Here is a 21,581-nt window from a genome sequence, read left to right as displayed (position 1 = left end):
TTGTGTCGACTACAGAAAACTAAATTACTTAAAAGATGCCTACCCACTGCCAAGAATTGACACACTTTTAGATTGCATTAAGGGCTCTAAATGGTTTTCTACACTGGACCTTAAAAGTGGCTACTGGCAAGTTTTAGTAGATCCGAAAGATAAAGAAAAAACCGCCTTTTCATCTGGTAAAGGGTTGTTTCACTTTAATGTTATGCCTTTTGGTTTGTGTGGTAGCCCTAGTACATCTGAAAGGTTAATGGATCGGGTGTTGCCTGGGATTTCAAACAAAAAATGCTTAGTCTATTTAGACGATGTACTGGTCCACGCAGAAACTTTTGACAAATTGTGCTTAAATATGAAAGAAGTGTTTCAACGATTAATCGATGCAAACTTGCTACTGAAGTCAAATACTTGGGACATGTAATTATTGAAGATGGATTTAAGACATCACAAGAAAAAATAAAGGCAATTCAAGAATGGCTGACACCAAATAAACTTAAGGAGCTACAAAGTTTTTTGGGACTCTGTTTATATTACCGAAAGTTAATATGTAATTTTGCTTATATGGCACAGCCTTTGCACCGTTTATTGGGAAAAGATGTTCGCTTTAATTGGAGTGCCGACTGTGAAAAATCGTTTCAATCTCTAAAAACGGCATTAACTAAAGCACCAGTTTCAAAATTTGCAAATGAAACAGGATCATTTATTATTGATGCAGACGCTAGCAATTATGCAATAGGAGCTGTTCTATCACAACGACAAGAAGATGGCCTAGAACACGTAATTGAATATTTTACCAAATCATTGTCTAGCGCAGAAAAAAATTATTGTACCACACGGAAGGAACTTCTTGCTATTGTGGATGCAGTGGAACACTTTCGCTATTACATATACGGACGAAAAATTAAAATTCGAAGCGACCATGGCTCGTTAAGTTGGCTTTTGAACTTTCGTAAACCAGAGGGCCAAATGGCAAGATGGATTGAACGTTTAAATGAATACGACTTTGAGATTGTGTACAGAAAAGGATTAAAACACAACAACGCCGACGCGCTTTCAAGATGGCCATGTAACCGAAATTGTAAATATTGTAAAAAAGTACCTGGTTTAAATAAAATTGAAAAAACTGTGGATGTAAAAATAATAAACGCAACAACCGATGTTTTCCTTTTGTCTCCGCAACAACTAAAAGAAGATCAATTATTAGACCCTGATACAAAAACAATTTCAAGCTGCCTTTATTCAGGAAAAAAAAAAATTTTTGAATCTCATTTGTTTAAAGAGATTTTAAAAACATTTGGTATAACAAAAACCCGTACTACACCATATTACCCACAAAGCGATGGTATGGTCGAAAGGTTTAACAGAACTTTATTAGCACAATTGGGATCTACAACTACCTTACCTTTTGATGGCTTATCGAACCGCAGTGCATGACAGCACTGAATTAACCCCGGCCATGATTATGTTTGGCCGAGAAATGAATATACCGACAGACTTTTTGTTTGGTTGCCCTGAAAAAACAACATATTCACCGATTGATTACGTAAAGATGAACCAAAAAACAAAGACATTTTTGGTGTGGGTCAGGCTGTGTGGCTTTTTTGCCCTCAAAGAAAAAAGGAAAAGAGTCCAAAACTGTCCCTGTCATGGAAAGGACCGTTTGTTGTTACAAAACGTATAAATGACTTAGTGTATCGTAAACAAAAATCCCGTAAAAACAAACCAAAAGTTGTAAATCGCAACAGGTTGTGGCGTTACAGTGGCCAAAACTTGCCCAATTGGTTTAATTCTGATATTTCCAATGAAAATTATCATAACAATAATAATGATGACAATAATAGTAATAATGTGTTTGACCAAAGTGATAATAATATTATTAATTTATACGAATCTGATATATCTGACCCAGAAACAAATATGCCTTCACATTCTCGTGGTGAACGTTCTATTCGCCGCCCATTAAGATATTGTTAACAATTTCATTATCGTGTATATTTTTAGTTGTAAATACTATGTTTTTGGTATTTTCTGTGTATGCTAGAATCATATTCGGAGAATACAGTTATCGGGGGAGGGGCATTGTAACGTACTGTGTTTTATTATCCTCGCCGTTATCTTTTTGGTCTGACGCCTTCACCCCTACGTCACTTCCCCTTTTAGCTTACCGCCACTTCTTATGTTAGTTAAGGGATTGACTTAAGATTTGAGGTTGCTTTAGATTAATTATGATATTGTTTATGTAAATATTAATGGATTCTATTTGAATAAGGTTTACCGTTATCAAATTATTAAACTGTTTAATATTGTGAAATTGTGAATTAATATTAAGAACTTAGTACTCGGTTATTACACTACTCTGTTTAATATAGATTATGAATATTTAAAACTTTTTAAAATTATAAAGTTAATTTAAATGTTCGCATTATATTGTTAACATGTTTTTTAAGTTTTAAATGTAAATTAAAAATAATTTAATTCAAACAAAAAATTTTATTCAAATTATTTTTTTCAGACAACCCAGAAGAATTATACGTAAATCAATAGGTTTCGGGCTTCGAAACCTATTGATAACTTTTATTACCCGGTCCATTTTTAAACTTGCCAATATTTCCTTATGGCAATATTAATTTGACATTAATATTATATACTTGGACATGTTACAAAGTTATATAAGGACGAATTACATCTGCGTTATGCGTAGCGCATAATATTTATCTCTTTTTAAATTTTTTTATTTTTTGTTTAAATTCTCGATATTTGTGATATACAATTTTGTAAATTGCATCTAAAATTTTTTATGTGTTTTAAAAAATTTCACATTTACGTTACAGATGTTAAGAGTAACTGTAGGCTTCGCTCGAAATATCTGAATATCTTACACATCCAAACTTAAAAAGATTTTACTAGTTCTAGAATAAATATTTATTTTCATACATTAAGAAGGCAATAATTTTGATTTAACATTGTATATATTTTTTACAACAATAACCTTTTTATAATTTTAATAATTTACGTACACTTTTTAAGCTAGAGTTATCTTGCTTTTTGAGGATCTAATTTTGCTTGCAATGGCACCAATGCTAATAAACCATGCAAAAGCCAAAACCATCACAATGTAATAAATTTTCGGGTTTGTCACATAGACGATAGTTGGTTTAATTTCATTGGAAATTTGTGCTGATATATCTAAAACAAGTTTTAGACTTTTAGTTTAAATACTGCAAATTTTAAAAATCTTTGCGAAGTTTAATATATTTTTTTATAATTACCAACACAGCTTTTTCCATCTGCTCCAATATAATATCCGTAAGGGCAGAAGCAACTTACACCGTTTTGGCCGCTACCGTAACAGTCATAAGCACATCCATAAGAATCCTGTTGAATTTATTTAATGAATTTATTTCTTGTATTACGCAATAACATACCATTATTACCAGCTAAAAAAAACAGGTAAATTAAAAAAGTAAACAAGAACTTCAGATTAAAGAGAAGTCTAAAAATTTACCTATTTAAAAACTTAATTTTACCTTGTCACACTGATTAATTTTTTTCTCAACATGAAGTGGTCCCAAACTTACAATCTTTCCAGATTCAATCGACCTCCTTTTTCTGGCATTACCACCAGTGGTTACAGATGAACAATCCTTTGAAATTATAAAGTAACATTGGTTCTATACACGTCATAGAAATAAAATTAAATACTACACCATTTAATTTTAGCTCCAGCAAGTTTAATTTACCGTTGTAGAATCGGTACAATTGTTGTTTTCGTCATGATTTGAACACACGTACAATTGGCAGTGAAGATATATATATTGGTTGTCCTGATTACCTGGATCATTCCACACAAAAGAAGTATACGAAAATGTTGCATAACCTTCTTCGTAATTTTGGTAAACATTGTTTGCCTCCCCTAAATAGGGATCGTACGCTGGACATCTATAAACAATTTTAAAAGCCATGTTAGGTTATGTAGTGTTTGTAACACAGTCCTTACTAACTATCCATTATAGAAAGTATATTTAAACAAAGAATATTTTTAGTACAAATTGATATACAAATTAAGTAATGTTACTAATAAAATACCATACTAGTTGAAAAGGTTTTAAAATAAAATAAAATTTCCATAAATGTTTTACCCGTTTTCAATGACGTAATATATTCTTCCGGTAGATGGGTTTTCCGAATCAGTTGCCCAACATGTTTTTGCCTATAACACAAAACAAAATAATTGTCATAGTTTTGGGTTTTTACAAATCAAATATTTTTAATACCCAACCGAATTCATTTTTAAATAAAAAAAATACAATTCTGTACCTGTACCACTACATCCTGGACGTCATCATTTAATGTTATTTTAATGAAAACTTTGTCTTCAACAGTTACATTGTCTGAGTAAGAAATTTGCGAAAAACTTGCGTCTGTATACCGGTCAATGCTGAGATCAAACAACCCTTGATCAACTACAGGATCAAGTGTCAATTTTCTATAAATTAAGTAAAAGTATTTTTAACAAAAAGATAAAGTAACAATTATTAAGGATTATTAAAATATCACTGACAATTACAAACAGCACTAATAAAACAAATAACCTTTTTACGCTTTTATACAAACAAGTTTAAAAAAAATTCAACCCAGAAATATTTAATAAATGTGCTTACGTAGTAGATAGTTTAAATATGTAATTTAACTTTAACCATTAAAATTTAATATTTAAAATTAGTTAGCTACTGAAGTAAGGGATCGATGTAATCCAAATCAGTAAGAAAGTTTGTCTTAGAATAAACACAATAGAATGTGATTGTAAGTGATCTTGCTCTAGTTACAATATCCTCGGCCAAGTATTCAGGTATAAAACATAGGGTGTAGTTCACATGGATAAAATCGCCTTGTTCCTATAAAATATCAACATTTTATTATTTATATGTAGATTAGCTCACATGTCCTACAATACTTAACTACGCAAAATTGTAGCAACACTTAGTAAAAAATAGATTATTGAAAAACTATAATAATGAAAATTATTAAGTTTTTTATCAGCATCAAATTTTAAAGCAACTATATCTCTTACGCAACAGCATGTTCTTATTATAAAGACATTTAATTTTTAGATAAAAGTTAAATTGAATAAACTAACTAATTAGCATGCTAAAATAAAAAGTATTACTGTAATGGAAGAAGCACACTGGGCAAAGCTCTCGTTGAAGCAATATTCGAACCCTCCATCAACATAAGTTCCATCACAATTCTCATCGATTTCTTCCCCATCTTCACCAATAAAAACCAGATCAGAAAGAGCTCCATTGTTTAACGACGACACAAACTCAGCCGACACACTTTTAGACAGATGTAGTTAAAATAACAATATGCGACCATTCACTCCAGATAATTTATTTAATATAAATCATGGATGTTTTAATTAAATCGAATTTTTTTTTTACAATTTTAATTTGCATTAAAAATAATTGCAGATGTTACATCAGTATTAAAAACTTTTGTATAAAGTTTAACCATGTCTTTCTAAAACTAAGTAAACTTACTTGAATGATACTTTGGTTGCCGAACAAAAAACGTCCACGCCTTGTGTTTCATTTCGTTGAATCACTAACAAAATTAAACATCTTCATTACGCATAAATAAAACCTTTTTTTTAAACATTAAAATAAACTGTTACCAAGTCCTATCATATCAGGGTCAATATCTGGAGAAAAAATTCCTCTTTTATTTCTTGAAAGGGCATTAGAGTCTCCAAGTGCAACTAAAAAATAAATAATGTAAAACACACTAAAGAAGTATTTATTAATGCAAACTTACCTTGATTGCAGAAAAGTGACAAGAGCACAATTAGTAGAAACACCCGACGTAACATAATATTCCGTATTTAAATGTTATCTAAAAAGCAGTAGTATGTTTAAATTAACTTTATGCACAAATTTGTTTCAAGAATTTTTTTGCTGTCTTTTTATTGCAGAATTAAACTTTTAACTCATTTATATATTGTTATAAGAATAAAAGAATATTATAATATAGTTTAATTTCGAACTAGCAGCTGTATAAAAATATCCTTACACAACATTATGTTTTCAAAACATATTAAACATTAATTTATTAGCAGTAGTATTACGTACGCTAACTGCCAGCAGTATATACATTCATCACAGATATAATAAGACAATACTGTTTAATACACAGCGCTGTAGGATTATACAGGAAGATATATTGTGTGATTTCATCGTTTGTTTCCGAGGTATTGAAACGTTCGTCTTTACAGCATATTTAAACAAATAGGCATTTGCGTGTGTTTATTTTATTTTCTGTTTATGACAAGTTTCTGGGTTTGAACAAATTAATAAAAAACGTAAAACTGTAAAAGATGTTTTGATTTAAAAGCACAACATATGACCACAATTCCTTAAGTTAAATTTTAATGATTATACAAATTATAATGTTAACCGTAAAATGCCCTACATCTTTTAATAGTTTTACGAACGCCTATCTTCATTGTTTTAGTTTTCCCTTTTATTAGCCAATGTTTCACTATAAGAATACATGACAAAGTAAATTAGCACATGTTTTATTGCACAAATATGAAAGTAGCTATTAAGCTTATCGTAAAAACAGCTTTAAACATTGAAAAATATATACACACTAACATTATGATACATAGGTTTAAAATATATTTCTAATAAAGCAATCAAGTTAGTTAGAAGAAAAAATTAGTCAGTGGACAGTTTAAAAATTTCATCTATCAACCGTTTTTTTATATGAAAAAGTTAGTTAAATATAATAAAGAAATCAAAATATTGCATTTGCCAAGAAGTAGCATAGCAACGTATCTAAAATAATCGTTATCAGAAAATGATTAAATATGATAAAATTTGTAAAAAATTTTAATGACGGTTTAACAAAGCAACCTAATCACACAAAATTAGTATGACAATACAACCATTAAACATGCAACAACAATGTTAGTTATTAGACAGTTTGTATTTAAAAATCTTAACTCAAACTAGAAAACTTAGGTCTAAGAGCAATGAAGATCGTTATTTAAAATTTAAACAATAAGTTTATTATTTGCAATCTTTCTTATGTGTTGATCAATACCCGATATCAATCACATACCACAATTGATTTGGTCTTCGAATACGCAAAATATTTAAAATACGGTTATTTGGTAACTTCTTAATCACTTGAAACGGTTAACCTTTTTTTTGGTCTAGTTAACTAAATGTGGTTTATTAACATAATTCGTCTAATTAGTAGACATCGTCAGTCTAGATTAGGATGTAGGTGTTGTCGCAAGAGAGTCTGACCCTAAAGACGTTGCCGAAGTTTGTCTTTCCACCAGGTGGCGATTTCTTAGTTTCGAAACAGTATCCATTACGTCACACTTTCGCTCGAAAAACTCGCACAGTGAAGGCTCGGTTAGAACGGAGGCAAGAAATTGCTCAAACGAAACCGACCAACCATCGTCGTCGTAAAATCTCGTGCCAAATGACGTCACAATGTCAGATATCTTGGACTCATCCGAAGGGAGAATCTCCCGTCTGATTTTTTCACCATTTTTCTTCTTGGATTCTTCAGCAACGGGCATCACTTCTTCAGTTGTCAAGGTAACGTTTGAAAGTTTTGTTGATAAAGACTCGAGGGACTTAGCTTGAAGTTCCACTTGGTTGACTTTAATAAATTTATCCTCATCCGAGCCTTCGCTACTAACCATCGAAAAGTTAGGAACTTTTTCAAAGTCATTACTTGTTGCGACTGAAGACGTCGAAGAATTTCCACCACTTGTAGCAGCAGAGGCACTTCGATCAACATTAGTCGCACACAAACCTTCAGTAAGAGATGGAGGAGAAGGTTTCTTTGTCGCTGAATCGTGAGAGACATGTTTAGGAGTATTGTAAATACTTGGAGGTGCAGAAGTTGATTTTTTAAACTGTTTTCCAACCTAAAAATGAATAATCAAACAAAAATTTCAATACTTAATCTCTTTTTAACAATTTTAGATATACAAACACTTTAAACTAAAAAGATAATTTTTACCTCTCCCATTTGTAAAAGTAGAGTTGCAACAGTTGCAATGGAATGATAGAGCTGTTGTTCCTGGCTATCTTCTCTAAACATGTTGTACATGGTTTTTATTAGCTGAATGAATTGCTCCTAAAAACAAAAAAAGTTTAAATTTTTGTCTTAGCAAACTCTAAATAAATAAATACAAATCCTATTTCAGCAATATTGTCTAATAATAACAAAAAACAGTAAAAAAACAAAATAAAAATCTCCATCTAACCTGGGTTAAATGCGGAAAATCTTTGACCGATTGCTTATTTGATTTATCCTTGCTATATTTTGCTAAATAATAATCATAGTCCTTTACTGGTTCATCAGGTGAAGCAACTTCTTGGCCAACATCAGATGGAGAAGTAGCTAAACAAACTTAAAGTGTAATAATATTAATTATTAAAAATTTAATTTGTTGATAAAATTATTAATTTAATGTCAGGTTACCGTATTCAACAGTTTGGTCCTCAACAACGTTATTATCAATAGTTTGTAGTGCTGCTGGAAAAGATGTAGGCCTGTAAGCATCAGTTTTATTTACTTGATCTGTTGTGTTTTCAATCCCATCTGAAGCCAAAATATTTGCCATGTCACCTTTTTGATTTTGTGTGACCACCAACTCATCTGATTCAACATTCTTCTCAATAACTTCTTCACCTTTTTCTACATTTTCTTCTGCTTCGGATACTTTATGTTCAGGGGAAGTTTTAACTGGTGAATAATAATCCTCCACAGCTCGGGTTGTAATCAACTCGTTGGCAACAACTATTTCATCTGCATCCAAACAAACTCCACTTAAGTTAAATCCTGATATAGACTGATGTGCTAAAATAGTTGGAGTGTCAGCTTCTGGTGTCACTGGAGTGTCAACTACAATAAAACCTTGTTAAAAGTTTAATTAAGGAAAATATACTAACAAATAAGTGTACATTTAAATTATTTTTAATAAAATTCATGCAAAACAAAAATGTGGAGTTTAAAAACAAAGAACAGATATAGTAGCTGAGTAAATAATGAGAATTTTTATTGCTGATTATAGTTAAAAAATTTTAAATGCAATGCCATTGCTACACCAATTCGATCTAAAAGTGTGTTTAATGTAATGTTATATATACATTTTTATTTTTTGCAAAATTATTTTTTTTTTAATTTTATTTATAACAAAAAAGAATTCCAACATATTTTTAAAAAACTAACCAGGTGAGAGATTTTCTTCAAAATATTGAGTTGCCTCGACTCCGAACTCTGCATCACAAGCAAGAAGAGAAGGAGGATAATGGAGTTGATAAAGAAGCTGCAACTTCTCCTGAGGATCACCTTTGCAAATTGATCCCAACTTCACTGCAAACTCCTTAAGGGTTTTAAATTTTTTTTTTACAAAAAAATTGTTAAAAATTCTTACATAAAAAATTGTAAGCTAATTATTATAGCATTACGAATGTAAAAAATTACAAAAAGTGATACTAACGAAACCAAGTCTAATTTCTGTTAAAATAATACCTTAAAGTTAACAAGTTTTTGATTGTTTTTGTCACAAAGTCTGAATACTTGTTCAGCAAGTTGTTCTGCTTGATTTCCTTTACCCCAGGGTGATATTGCACAAAATAATAATCTAATAACAGTAAAAATTCGCTGTGGTTTTGAAATGATTTTAATTTAAAACAAAAAAGTATATTTTGTAGTTTAACAAAAAACTTAACTCAATATTTTAAATTTCTGATAACTTTTGTAAACAAAAATGACAGAATAAAAAAAAGATTAAGAGTAATAGTAGATAATCCTTACTTAAATTGGTCAATGTCAGTAGTATATTGTTCATATTGTGGTTTACTAGGGTCATAAGTTTGTTCTTTATTTTCATTCAAACCCCAATATTTTCTGAAATTCGCAATGCAAATGGTAACAAAACAGTTTAACAAATTAGAATTAAAATAAAAGTTTAATAAGATTAATATTGACGCCGAGGTTGTTAATTTAAAGAATTATAAGTAGATTGTAAATAGTATACATATATAAAAAGTCTATTCAAGGCAACAATAAGCATAAAGTAATTCCAGTTACTTAAAACAAACTAAGTTAAATCTTCTTACTTTGCTAAATGTTCATCTTTGTACAACAAAAATAATCCCTCTAGTTCATCATAAGTAAATTTAGTTTCTGATTGAATGCATCTAACAATCGATCGAACAGTTGTGTCTTCTAGTCTTTGAACAACCTGCAATTATTAGAAAAAGATGTGTTTTTAAATAACTTATACATACCAAGTTCCTTGCTTTGTGCAATTTTTCTGACCCTACTTAAATAACAAAGGTAACAAAATTTGTTAACTTCTGTTTTTACTAAACTTTTTTATACAAAAAACTTTTTTCGTGCAACATTTGTAAATGTTAAAAATGGTGCAATTTAACACATTAAAATATTACAAATCCTATTTAAGATTTAGTATAATTAATTTATGTATATTAGTGTTATGTTAAAACTTGTTAAAATCAAGAATTTACCTCCATTCTTTGTTTAAATCTCATTTCTTCAATTATCTCAGCAGTTATTTGACTGTAGCTGCTATAAGCCTCCACTATAAGCTCCGATATGTCAATAGGTGGCGCTGGAGTGGTGGGTAAACTTCCACACGATTGAGCTGTCATTGAGTGGGTAAATGTGGGTACTCGGGTGTCACGGTTGCCAACTTTGTCGAGGTATGACGACAAAATTGTCATTGCTTCTCCATCATCTCTGCACTTAATTAATTGTTCCTAAATGCAAAAGTTTTTTAATTTTTATTAAAAAAGTTGCGTTTTGGTCATTTTTTATATTAAAAAAGCATCATTAAAACCAAAATCAACCAATTAAAATTTTTTAAGAAAAATACCTACAAAACTTAATAGAAAAATTAAATATTTTAATCGACCGACTAAATGGTAACCTTGTTCTTTATTATTAACCTACTTTATGCTAATTTATAAAACCCCAAATTATCAAATTTAACATTATTATTAACAAACCTCATTTGCTTTTAGCACACATAAAGCAATTTGAAATACAACCCTGGCACCATCATAAAAGAAAGCATCAACTACACGCACGGCAGAATCAAATGGCATCGAACACAAAAACAAAGTCAAAAACCAAGATAATGTCACTGTTCTAACCACTCCCAAAGATTCAAGTTTGGTATGAACACGTGGCAGATATTTTTTTGTTAAATCGTCAAATACCCCCTATAATATAAAAAATATATTTAAAAAATTTAAAAAAAATTTATTTAATAAAGGAAATTTAAAAGACAAATCATTTTTACCTGGTCCACCAATGCACCAACTACTCTTGTGTTATAGTAATCAGGCAGTAACCTTTCACATAAACTCACTAACAACCAGAATGCTTCTTCTTCTGTTGCATATAACAACATTACTGATGTCACTATGTTCATTGCCTGTTAATAATTCATATAAAATTGAAATATGTGGGGTTTAATGCAATAGTGTAATTGGTTATTCAACGCATGCAATATCATAAGTAATACTTTAATTTATAAATTTATATCTCTATGCTTTTTTTACATAAAACTTTTAATTATTATGTGAAAGAAATTGTACACAAAAGTTATTTTAAAATTAAAGATACCTGACAGTATCCAATTGCAGGATTACGAAATGCATACGCAGTTAACACTCTTCTCAGAGCATCTATTCCTCTTTGAGATTGAAAAGCTGGATGTTCAGGCAATGAGCGATGAAGATCTCGTTCTTAAGTAAATTAATAAAATTTAACAAAAGTTTCCAAAGACAGTTAGCTTTTAGATTAAGTTTGTTTTATTGTTTCTACTATATTTACTTAAAAACAAGTTTACCAATTTCATCAGTTGCTAGAGTAGATTTTCCCAAACATTTTTCAACAAGAGATTGATAATAACCGTCATGATCTGCTTTCTCATTCACAGCACCTGAATATATCATCCAGATTTCTCCCCTTAAATTTTCAGGAATACCCTGAACAATATTTGTTTTAATTACTACATATTTTAGCAGTTATCCTTAATGTGAAAATGCTGACTTATACATCATTGTTTTATTTCATTTTAATTAACTTTAAGTTAAAACATTTTACAGCACCTTATTTAACCCAAAGCAACAAACTAAATTGTATTTTTGCAATAGTAACTCTTTGCATAGCAAAATAGCTAAAAAAAACATTTGCATTTTATGATTAATAATTTAACATGATCGAAAAATAAGATTTTACTTTCACGACAAGTTCTCTAGTCTTTGGTGTTCTATACATACAAACTCCTCTCCCAAATTCAGAGAAGTGAAGTTTCCATAAATGTTCTTTTATTGTTTCCTTTGGGTCAATATAATCTACATCTCGCCTAATAATACAAAATTTATTTTAATTATTTTATTTACATCTTGACATAAAAAATGTCAATTTATTACTTTAAAATAACAAAATTTTCTGTGAATTTGTTTAAGTTTATGACAAATTACCTGCTGAAAACTGATGAAAGTGCTGGCTGAAGTTCAATATTTTTGTTTTCCGTGTCAAAGAAACTTTCTGATTCAGAAGTATCCAAGCTTTCAATCTTAAATAAAATAAATTTGAAATAACAACCTTGGCCTTAGAGGCAACAAAGTTTGGCAAATAAGAAAATACTCAAAACAACTTTAATATTATATGTATGTATAATTTATAAAATAAAAAGCTTTGTTCTATACTTTATCAAAGAGACCGATTTTTAGTTAAAAAAAATTAAATATATATAATAATTAGTGTTGGTAATGTTTAGTTTACTTAAATAAAAAAAAAATTATAAAATGTAGTGATGACAAATTATTTTATGTATATATATAAATATATTTTTTTTATGACATAATACCTAAGAAATGCATTAAAAAAGCAATATAACACATTTGGTGGAGATTAGTAAAACTTGTTTAGATATGTATATAAACCTTTTTCTCCGTTTTTAATGGTGGTGAGATTGAAGTTATACCAGATTTGGATCTTCTATAGGATTTATGCTTGGTTTTTGATAAAAAATCTGACATTAAATTTAGTAGATATTCTCGATCGTGAAGATGGCCAAACAGAAAAGTCATTTTTCCTCTAAAATAAAAAAAAATTTTTAGTTCAAATTTCGCTAAATTTTAATTTTTTTAAATTAAAGTCCTTGGATATATTTTAAAAATCCCTTGATTTGATGTTCAGTAGTTTTTATTGATTTCTAACTTTTACCTTGTTGTAATAGATATTGGTTCAGGCAGAATACTTGAGCTCTCAGCTTTTTCCACAACACTCACTTCTCTCATGGGAATAATCACCTTGACTACCTCATTGAATTGTCTGTAGAAATAATCTTGTTGTAAAAAATAAAAAATAAATGAATTAACTTAACTTAATTTTTAATTAATGAAGTAGTATAGCAATAAATGACTTTTAACAAGTCGACTTTAAAAAGATGCAGTCTTGAATTTAAACATTTAGATATTAAATTTTAAGAGGTCTTTATCCTATTTTGTCCATTCCTAACAACAAGCATTGTATAACATGCAAGTACTTACCCAGTAAAACAAATGTAGTTTTGTGATAAAAACATGTTTCCCCATATATGTTTTTTCTCATAAGCAGCCATTAAAGTACATTGAATGTGACCATCTAATATTTCATTCCTGGGAAGTCGAAATGCAATTCTATATTTTTCACTTCTTGCCCTGGCATCAAGATCTCTTTTTATTGTAGATATCTATAAAAAATTAAGTTAAAAAACAGACTAAATGCAGCCCTACTCGTGGGTCTAATTTTATATTGCAACTATAAATTCAAAACCAAAGAAAGTCTAAAAAATAAAATATAATTAATAATATACATGACACCAGATTAAAAACAATTTAATTAAAAATGTAAATATTTTTCAAATATATACTTTTGTTAAAATAACATAAATGTTTTATATTTTCTTATTTTTAATAACTACAGATCAACATTTTATTTAGAAAAGATTAAAATTAATATCAATGCATGAGAACTTTTACTAATTGTAAAACTATAAAACCTTTTTTAACAAATCTTAATTTTTAATTTGGAGCAGTTAAACACTCAGTTTCCTTAGTGTTACCTTTTTTTTCTTCTTTTTCTTTTTATTACTTTCTTTTCTAGTAGATCGAAATGAATCTGGGTCATTACGGTTCACACTTAAATCATCTTCATGATTATCCCGGTCCAGTAACTGCCTAATTGCCATGTTAGAAAGTTGTGTGATAAGATTATGTGTTTCTTTAATGTCCATAAACATCGAAAATACAAAATCATCTTCCCTTGTAGAAACCTTAATACTTTCAGGAACCAGCATAGTTTTGTTTTTTTCCATTCTTGTAACATCAACCCATCTAAAATCAAAAAAAGAAATTTATTTTTATAACTAAAATTTTTTTTTTAAAGTAATAATATTAAAAACTTGTTTAATACACTTTTAACATAAACAAAATAGTTTTTATACAAATGTTTTTTGTTAATGAATAAAAAGGCAACTCTTGCAAATCAGAAAGTTTATCTATCCATTAATCTTTTTTTTCCTTTTAGCAATAGCAAAAAAATACATTTATAAAATTTATTTATATTCACTATTGTACCTAATAATTAACTTTGCTTCCTTTCCTAGCAAAAATGAATAGAAGCACAGATGATTAATACTTAAATAGAGCCAGCCTTGGCGGGGAACTTTTTTTTTCCAGTAGCTACAAGAATAATAGTTCACAAGTTTTTCTTCTGCTGGCATTCCAAACAAATTACGAAATTTAATAGACGCTTCCTTGAATTTTTTGGTGTTATCTCCATCAACCATAGACTGAAACAATTTTAAATAAACAAAGTTTACAAATATACATTTTTAGATATTTCCATTTTACTTTAACCTAATTAAATTTGAGTTTAATTATAACAAATACATTCTAAAATCAATAGACCAAATCACATGAACATTTTAACTGTACCATAGCAACTTTGTTTAAAACAAATCTTCTGATTTCACTTTACAAAAAAAGGGATAATAACAAAATCGCTATTTCAAAGATTAGGTTGCTTTAAAACTTAAACTTGGTATTACAACAAAAAGTTAGTTGTTGGTCCATCTACAATTTATTTATTTATATTTAAGCTTGTGTTTAAAGACTTTGGCCCGACGATGTACAAAAAAATACAATTTAATCATAAAGCTAAGTTTATTTTTTTACAACTAAAATTATTTTATGCATATTGCAAACTGTAAGCTACAAAACCCTAATGACAACAAGCATCCTAACATGCTTAAACATAATTCAAAGATGAGTGTAAACTAATTGTATTTTAGTTTAAAACAACCATATGTAAAATGACCTAAAATGATTTTAAAATATTTTAAAGATACTTATTTAAACCGACTTAATTTTGTAAAATTATTATATTACAGAATTATATTTATAGCCTACCACACGTTTTCCTTGTGTTGCAACAAGACTTTCAATTTTTCCAATAAGAAAATCTGTAGCATCATTTTCTGATTCAAAGGTGCCCAAAGTTGACATAACATGTTGTTCCAACCATTCCCAAGTTGCAAAAATGTCACGTTTTGATGTTCCTATAACAGATTTATATTTAGAATTTTAAAGTTTAATAATGAAAATCACGGTCAAATAGCAGAGTGTAAGGTATCTGTCTATTTACAGGGAACTGTACTGCATCACAATACTTTTTAATATATATAATTTAAAGAACAGGTATCTTTATAAGTTATTACTTAAGTTTATAATCAAAGCAAAAAGTAAAACAAAAAAGTAAAATTTAAGTCTAAAAGGTCTTAATCAAAGCTGTGCAAACACAGTTGTTTTTTGATATGTTGTTATTCAAGTAGCGACTGTGTAGTTACTTTTGTAGTAACAATAATAAAATTTAAAATAGAAAGATATACAAAAAGTGTTTAGAATTCAAGCATTAACATGACAAGAATACTTTATTATAGTCTTTTTATTTACTAACCTGTAGCGACTTGAAAACTTATTTCTGATGTTGGAGTTTGATGTAATATCCGATACGGTGAAACTTTGGCGCTTGAATCAAGAACAGTGTCGAGTGTGTTGACCAAAATAGAACCCAACCCCTTATCCCCGTGTCCTTTTCGTCGTTGAAGTACAAAAAACATGTTTGCACGCTCTGTAACCCATAGTGCATGGGTAAGCAAAACTTCTGTAGGTTTTACCCACATTTTGAAATTTTGCAGTCTTTTTTAGTAGGAAAATTTATTTTTCCTAATTTATTTTTCTTATTACTTTAGATCTTTTTACCCTGTAAAAAAACATTTTGATTGTTTTTATTTTTTTTGGAAAAGAAACATTTTTACATAAATTTTGTAATTTAACACTTTTACATAAATTGGTAATTTAAGTGATTTCTGTTTGTAAATTATTGCTTTAATCATTTATGATTATTAAACACCAAAAACTTATCAACAGGATAGTTAGTTTGTTCAATAGCCTAGCCAAATAGTAAATCAATTAAAAATGTATTGTGTAGTCAATATATCCTCGTGAGAAGGCTACTTTACAAACTGTATCCAACATAGCATCTCACTTGCCTTCCTAGTCTTGTATTTAAGAATTATATAGTATATAATGATTGTATTGCCTAAAATAAATTAGTTTGCTTATTTGTTTGTGGCTAGTCAGAAAATGGTTTTAGTTTTGTCTGACTGTGCCTTAAAAAAGCTTTTACATCAAAGCATAAAATCCAAGTATAAAAGTCAAAAGTTATGACCACAATCAAACAATCTGTAGTATTTAAACCAATGTATTTGCAAAAAAGTCATTCAATTCTGTTTCTTCTAAAATGGTAAATATGACTTTGCAATTAAAAGGTTAATGGGGTTATTTGAAATTTTCATAAAAAGTTTCTGTTCAAGATATTCATTTTTAGAAACTAGTAATACATAAAAAAAATTTAAAATTTGACATTTTGTAACCATCGTATTAACTGCAATTACATCATAAGCTGACAAAAGATAGTAAGGTTGTCGCCCAAAAACACTTTGTTTTTTAATGAGCCTGCATTTTCTAGCAATTAACGTATTCCAACTGTCAATTGCAGACTTGTAAAGTTGAAAGCTTTACAATTGTTAGATTAAAATTTTAACAGAACTCTAATCTTACAAATCAGGACAATTAATTCGTGACCAGATTTTAATCTTAAATTCTTTTTTTAATTTCTGCCTGTACATTTTCTATGTGTCTCAGCCTGTATGTATGTTTTTAAAAATATATGATATGATCAAACATATTTGCACAACAAAACCAACGATGTTTTTCCGCTGGTGGCGCTATGCCTCGGTCCTATGACGCTATGGCGATTGTTCCTGACAGACACATGCCCAAATAACGGGGACGCGGAATTTGAGGGAATGGAAAATGAAGGAACGGAAATTGAAGGAACGGAAAATGAAGGAACCGGAAAATGAAGGAACGGAAAATGAAGGAACCGGAAAATGAAAGAACGAAAAATGAAGGAACCGGAAAATAAAGGAACGGAAATTGAAGGAAAGTGAAAAAAGGAGAGGCGGAATTTAAAAAAAATAAAACAATTTCCGTTCCTTCATTTTCGGGTTCCTTCATTTTCCGTTTCTTCATTTTCCGGCTCCTTCATTTTCCGTTCCTTCATTTTCCGGTTCCTTCATTTTCCGTTCCTTCATTTTCCGGTTCCTTCATTTTCCGTTCCTTCAATTTCCATTCCCTCATTTTCAGTCGACCCCAAATAACCGTTTTAAAAATATAAAAAACTTTTCTATTTACACATGTTTTACAAAACGTATAGCTGTAATTGGTAGGCTGGATAACATGCATACAGCGTATTTACATTCTCGAGAAACCACTAGTAGAGCTAGATTGACAAACGCTTATCTAGAAAATGTTAGAAAAATGTTAGTTTTACAAAAGTTATAATAAACAAATGTTAACGGTTGTCTGGAGTTAGAAAAAATATTGAGCTTTTGTAAATATCCATTCTTTGGGGCCAGACGCCTACCAGTTGAATTATGACCAAGTTGTCTTGAGTAAATTTTCGGTTGATTCTATTTATGGTAATGCCCATTGGAATGCATGGTTTGGTAGATAACTGTGGGCGACGCTCTAAAAGAGACTTCGTATTATTCAGGAACCAAACAAATATCGGCTATGTAGGATTGAAATACTGTGGGCATCAAAATTACGATCATGTAATGTTTTAATACGACGTATGATTATTATTTTAATAATAATACAACAATGAACAAAAGATATACTGTCATGCAATCATTACTTTAGCCATTGTTTATCGTCTGATTGTTAGATTTTGCAAGCTTGTTTTTTTTTATTTTTTTTTTCTTAAATAATGCCCATTCTCTATTTTTTGTATTGCCTCCTTTTGAAAGAGTAATACTATTGTATTAGTTATGACCTAAGCAGGAAATCTTAAAACACCCTTTTTGCTGTCCGAACGACTTCTTCGATAGAATGTGTTTCTTTCGTGAAAGACAATAGCTACAAAGATAGCTAGTTTCTTTTTTAAAAGCATGTAAAAATGAGCACTTAACAGCACTGAATTTTTAACTTCATTTATTTAGCGTAGAATTCAATAGCGAGACAATATGAATGGTAAACAACATTTGGTCCATTCGATTCTTGTGATCCGACACGCAAAAGTTGATTAAGTCAGGGTCTAAATGCAGTGTCAGATTATTTTTTTGTTAAATAATTGATAGTATATAATCTATAACATATTAAGGGCAGAATGTGAATCAATGGAACTAAAATTCGGAAAACATAAAAAAATCCCCCTCCCCCCCAAAAAAAAATAATAAATTCAAATATTCAATCAAGGTGATGAGGGCAATGGTTTTTAATAAACTTTATTTCAAATTTGGTTCATTTTCTTATTTTTAAATTTGGGGTTTCCCCATAATTTTATTTTTTAGATTTCCCTTCTTTGTGTTTAGTGTCGCCCGTTTAGGATTCCTATTTTTTTGCTTTTACATATTATGTAATATACCGTGCACTCAATAAATAACTTTTCTTGTAAAAAAAAATTTAGAATATTTTAGTTTGTTATGTTTGTCACGTCTCAGTCAAACAATATATAAGCGCGGATTTAATTAAAATAAACAACAAAAATAATATACGAAGTTGTTTATAAATATGCATTTTTTGTAACTAAAGTCACGTTCTATAAAAGTCCATCGTTTTAAGTGATGGTAGGCCAATACTGAATTTAACGCACAGGAAGTTATTTAGAGTTTTGGACCGCCTATAGCAGGATGCACGCCTGCATTAACGCTTACTAAATATATAGCGTGCTCAGAAACTAGATGTGCTTTCAATTCTTGCGTAGATCATTTAAAAAATAAAAAGAATGAGTTTTAATAAATTTAGATAATGCAAGGTGACAGCTTAAATGTAATTTGGGAGATTTAAGGAAGGAAATTGAATAAACATAACTGCCTACTAGTCAACATGACATTTAATCAACCAGTATAAACATGCATTGAAAAATTTGCACAGTTCTTAAAACTACTAGTTTATTATTGTACAGCGCTTAATGATCATTATTATTTTTAAAAATAGCAAAGTTTGTTTCGATTATTTTAAAGATAGAACAAAAATTTGTCTATTTGTACTGAAATCTTAAATAAATAAACTGACGGTTTAGAATATGTCACCTGTCAAGTTGTAAGGCCAATTATCGTGCGCGGAAAAAACGAAAAAGTGATTGAGAATAAAGATAAGAAAATCGTAACTCTATAATAACGTGCATAATGTCACGCCTACCAACGTTTTCGAGGTTGTCTTAGCGCCATACCAATTTTTATCATTACCCATTTTATCGCCTTGTCTTGTTTGTAGATAAATCAGAATATAAATTAACACTAGAGCTGAATAAATTTAGTTATAAAAAACTTTAAACTGTTAAAGTAAGCATACTATTTACATTGTAAGAACAACAAGTGTATCATGGGAAAAACTAAGGTTCTGGCGACGTTGAAAATTGTGCTTATAGGTGCACCAAAAGTGGGCAAATATTCACTTAGTAACCAATATACAAAGGGATGGATTCCACCAAAAGAAGGTAACTATAGTTTTTAAATGTTTGTCAATTCCTATTTAAATTTCCGGGCTTCATTTTTGTTTATAAAAATAGTTATTAACGACTTATTTATCTTTATTTTAAAATTAAATTTATAGAATTACAGTTAGTTACTGTCAAAATAATATGCACACTTAATTGTCCATCACCTATGTGACATGCAAAAAAGTTAACTTAAATTTAAAAGCAAAACCAAGGTATTAGTGACTAACTAGAATTAAGTCGCAAGGGTAATATTGTCATATTTAGTAAGAAATAAAAGTAAAATATTTGTTATTGCATTTAAATATAAAAATTACATAAAAAAAGCTTTTTTACCTTTCATAGTGTTTTTAAATTTTTGCAATCAAATTTTTAGATTCTTTAAGTACAAGTACAACGGAATCGCCCAAAGTTGTTGAGATTGACGGAGGCAAGTACTCTGTAAATGTAGTGGTGTGTCGTGATATTGAGAACGACTCTACGTGTTTAGAGGGATCCGATGGAATTATGTTTATATATTCGGTCCTTGACCAAGCTTCAATTTCTTTCATCAAAACAAAGGCATTTCAAGTGGCATACGAAAAACTTTTATCTAATACTAACAAACATAGCAAAAAAGTTCAAAAAGAGAATGAAAGTGAATCAACGGGGAATAAAGGAGGTGGTACCCAGCAAGAAATAGCAGAAACACCGATGGGTAAACCGAATGACGTAAGACTGTCTGTGCCGTTAGTACTGGTAGGAAATAAAGTGGACGAAGCTAAACTAGCACGGGCCGTTGAGACATCTGATGGCGAAAGTTTGTCAAAGGAATTAAACTGTGAAGGGTTTTTTGAAACCGCTGCTCCATGCAACGCAGATGTACCTAAAGCGTTTGGTTGTTTAGTAAATGAAATCGTAAATCGCCGCAAAAATAAAGAGAATTCGGGAAAAGGCAACCAAGGTTCACACGTAAAAGGTTGCTGCATAGTCATGTAAAGAGCAACATAATAGTAATTTATAAACACGTGTTTGACATTAATGCGTAGTTCGGTTGGAAATAAAGCGGAAACTTGTGACGTCACGCTACAAGAATATAAAATGCGTGATGAGCGATATTATATCATTACATAAACCGTATTTCTTTCTATATAAAAACAGACTGTAAATATTTTAAAAGTTGCATAACTTATAGTTTTATTATAGCTTTAATTCACGCGCAGGAATTAAACCAATAACAATTACCAAACATTATAAAATTGATTTTGACTTTGTATGAACTTTTATTTTACTATGTTGATATGAAATGTAAATTCTATTTTTACTATCGCAAGCTTTTTTTTAAATAAATTTTTTAACATTCCAATTGTGAGTTTTTGTTTTTTATTATTGAGCTAAACGACCTGACACCAACAACTTAAACACAG

General features: G+C 29.6%; 3 protein-coding genes across 5 annotated transcripts; 1 reads left to right on the top strand and 2 right to left on the bottom strand.

The window, feature by feature from the left end:
- Positions 1-3,015: 3,015 nt before the first annotated feature.
- On the bottom strand, positions 3,016-5,874 carry LOC145763588 (ZP domain-containing protein-like). 2 transcript variants are annotated; one of them, XM_082575063.1, is made up of 11 exons: positions 5,809-5,874; positions 5,669-5,752; positions 5,535-5,598; positions 5,162-5,330; positions 4,726-4,889; positions 4,312-4,480; positions 4,134-4,204; positions 3,735-3,933; positions 3,522-3,638; positions 3,264-3,369; positions 3,016-3,180 (listed from the first exon to the last, which is right to left on the bottom strand). In XM_082575063.1, exons 1-11 carry the CDS (start codon positions 5,861-5,863, stop codon positions 3,017-3,019), a joined length of 1,362 nt encoding a protein of 453 aa, XP_082431189.1. In that variant the 5' UTR covers positions 5,864-5,874; the 3' UTR covers position 3,016. The 2 variants fall into 2 exon arrangements, with proteins under 2 accessions (XP_082431189.1, XP_082431190.1); XM_082575064.1 differs by having other exon boundaries at positions 3,573-3,638.
- Positions 5,875-6,587: 713 nt separating this feature from the next.
- Positions 6,588-16,365, bottom strand: LOC145763457 (TBC1 domain family member 9B-like). 2 transcript variants are annotated; one of them, XM_082574902.1, is made up of 22 exons: positions 16,066-16,365; positions 15,519-15,667; positions 14,685-14,899; positions 14,171-14,441; positions 13,617-13,798; positions 13,291-13,398; positions 13,008-13,161; positions 12,543-12,637; positions 12,298-12,424; positions 11,906-12,044; positions 11,680-11,801; positions 11,354-11,488; positions 11,058-11,273; positions 10,557-10,808; positions 10,146-10,270; positions 9,841-9,933; positions 9,556-9,667; positions 9,253-9,406; positions 8,503-8,925; positions 8,285-8,430; positions 8,038-8,154; positions 6,588-7,942 (listed from the first exon to the last, which is right to left on the bottom strand). In XM_082574902.1, exons 1-22 carry the CDS (start codon positions 16,289-16,291, stop codon positions 7,274-7,276), a joined length of 4,230 nt encoding a protein of 1,409 aa, XP_082431028.1. In that variant the 5' UTR covers positions 16,292-16,365; the 3' UTR covers positions 6,588-7,273. The 2 variants fall into 2 exon arrangements, with proteins under 2 accessions (XP_082431028.1, XP_082431029.1); XM_082574903.1 differs by having other exon boundaries at positions 6,589-7,942; positions 8,285-8,421.
- A 3,114-nt stretch (positions 16,366-19,479) lies between these two features.
- LOC145759822 (ras-like protein rasC) lies at positions 19,480-21,495 on the top strand. Its single transcript, XM_082573677.1, has 2 exons — positions 19,480-20,175; positions 20,552-21,495. Exons 1-2 carry the CDS (start codon positions 20,061-20,063, stop codon positions 21,151-21,153), a joined length of 717 nt encoding a protein of 238 aa, XP_082429803.1. The 5' UTR covers positions 19,480-20,060; the 3' UTR covers positions 21,154-21,495.
- Positions 21,496-21,581: the final 86 nt, after the last annotated feature.

Source organism: Corella eumyota, chromosome 1, assembly GCF_963082875.1.
Source record: "Corella eumyota chromosome 1, kaCorEumy4.1, whole genome shotgun sequence".
In the NCBI taxonomy this organism is placed as follows: Eukaryota; Metazoa; Chordata; class Ascidiacea; order Phlebobranchia; family Corellidae; genus Corella; species Corella eumyota.
The sequence above is the reverse complement of the archived record's forward strand: the minus strand, read 5'-3'. Positions and strand labels throughout refer to the sequence as shown.

Bases quoted from the DNA above. Each gene is read 5' to 3' on its own strand.
- LOC145763588 (XM_082575063.1), bottom strand. From the start codon at position 5,863: ATGTTACGTCGGGTGTTTCTACTAATTGTGCTCTTGTCACTTTTCTGC. The intron at 4,481-4,725 runs GTAGCTAACTAA...CTTAATTTATAG, and splicing joins TACATCGATCCCTTACTTCA to AAAATTGACACTTGATCCTG. The intron at 3,639-3,734 runs GTAAATTAAACT...ATAATTTCAAAG, and splicing joins ATTGTACCGATTCTACAACG to GATTGTTCATCTGTAACCAC.
- LOC145763457 (XM_082574902.1), bottom strand. From the start codon at position 16,291: ATGTGGGTAAAACCTACAGAAGTTTTGCTTACCCATGCACTATGGGTT. The intron at 11,274-11,353 runs GTAAAAATGATT...TTTATATTATAG, and splicing joins TTGGTGCATTGGTGGACCAG to GGGGTATTTGACGATTTAAC. The intron at 10,809-11,057 runs GTTTGTTAATAA...TTTTGCATTTAG, and splicing joins GTGTGCTAAAAGCAAATGAG to GAACAATTAATTAAGTGCAG.
- LOC145759822 (XM_082573677.1), top strand. From the start codon at position 20,061: ATGGGAAAAACTAAGGTTCTGGCGACGTTGAAAATTGTGCTTATAGGT. The intron at 20,176-20,551 runs GTAACTATAGTT...TCAAATTTTTAG, and splicing joins ATGGATTCCACCAAAAGAAG to ATTCTTTAAGTACAAGTACA.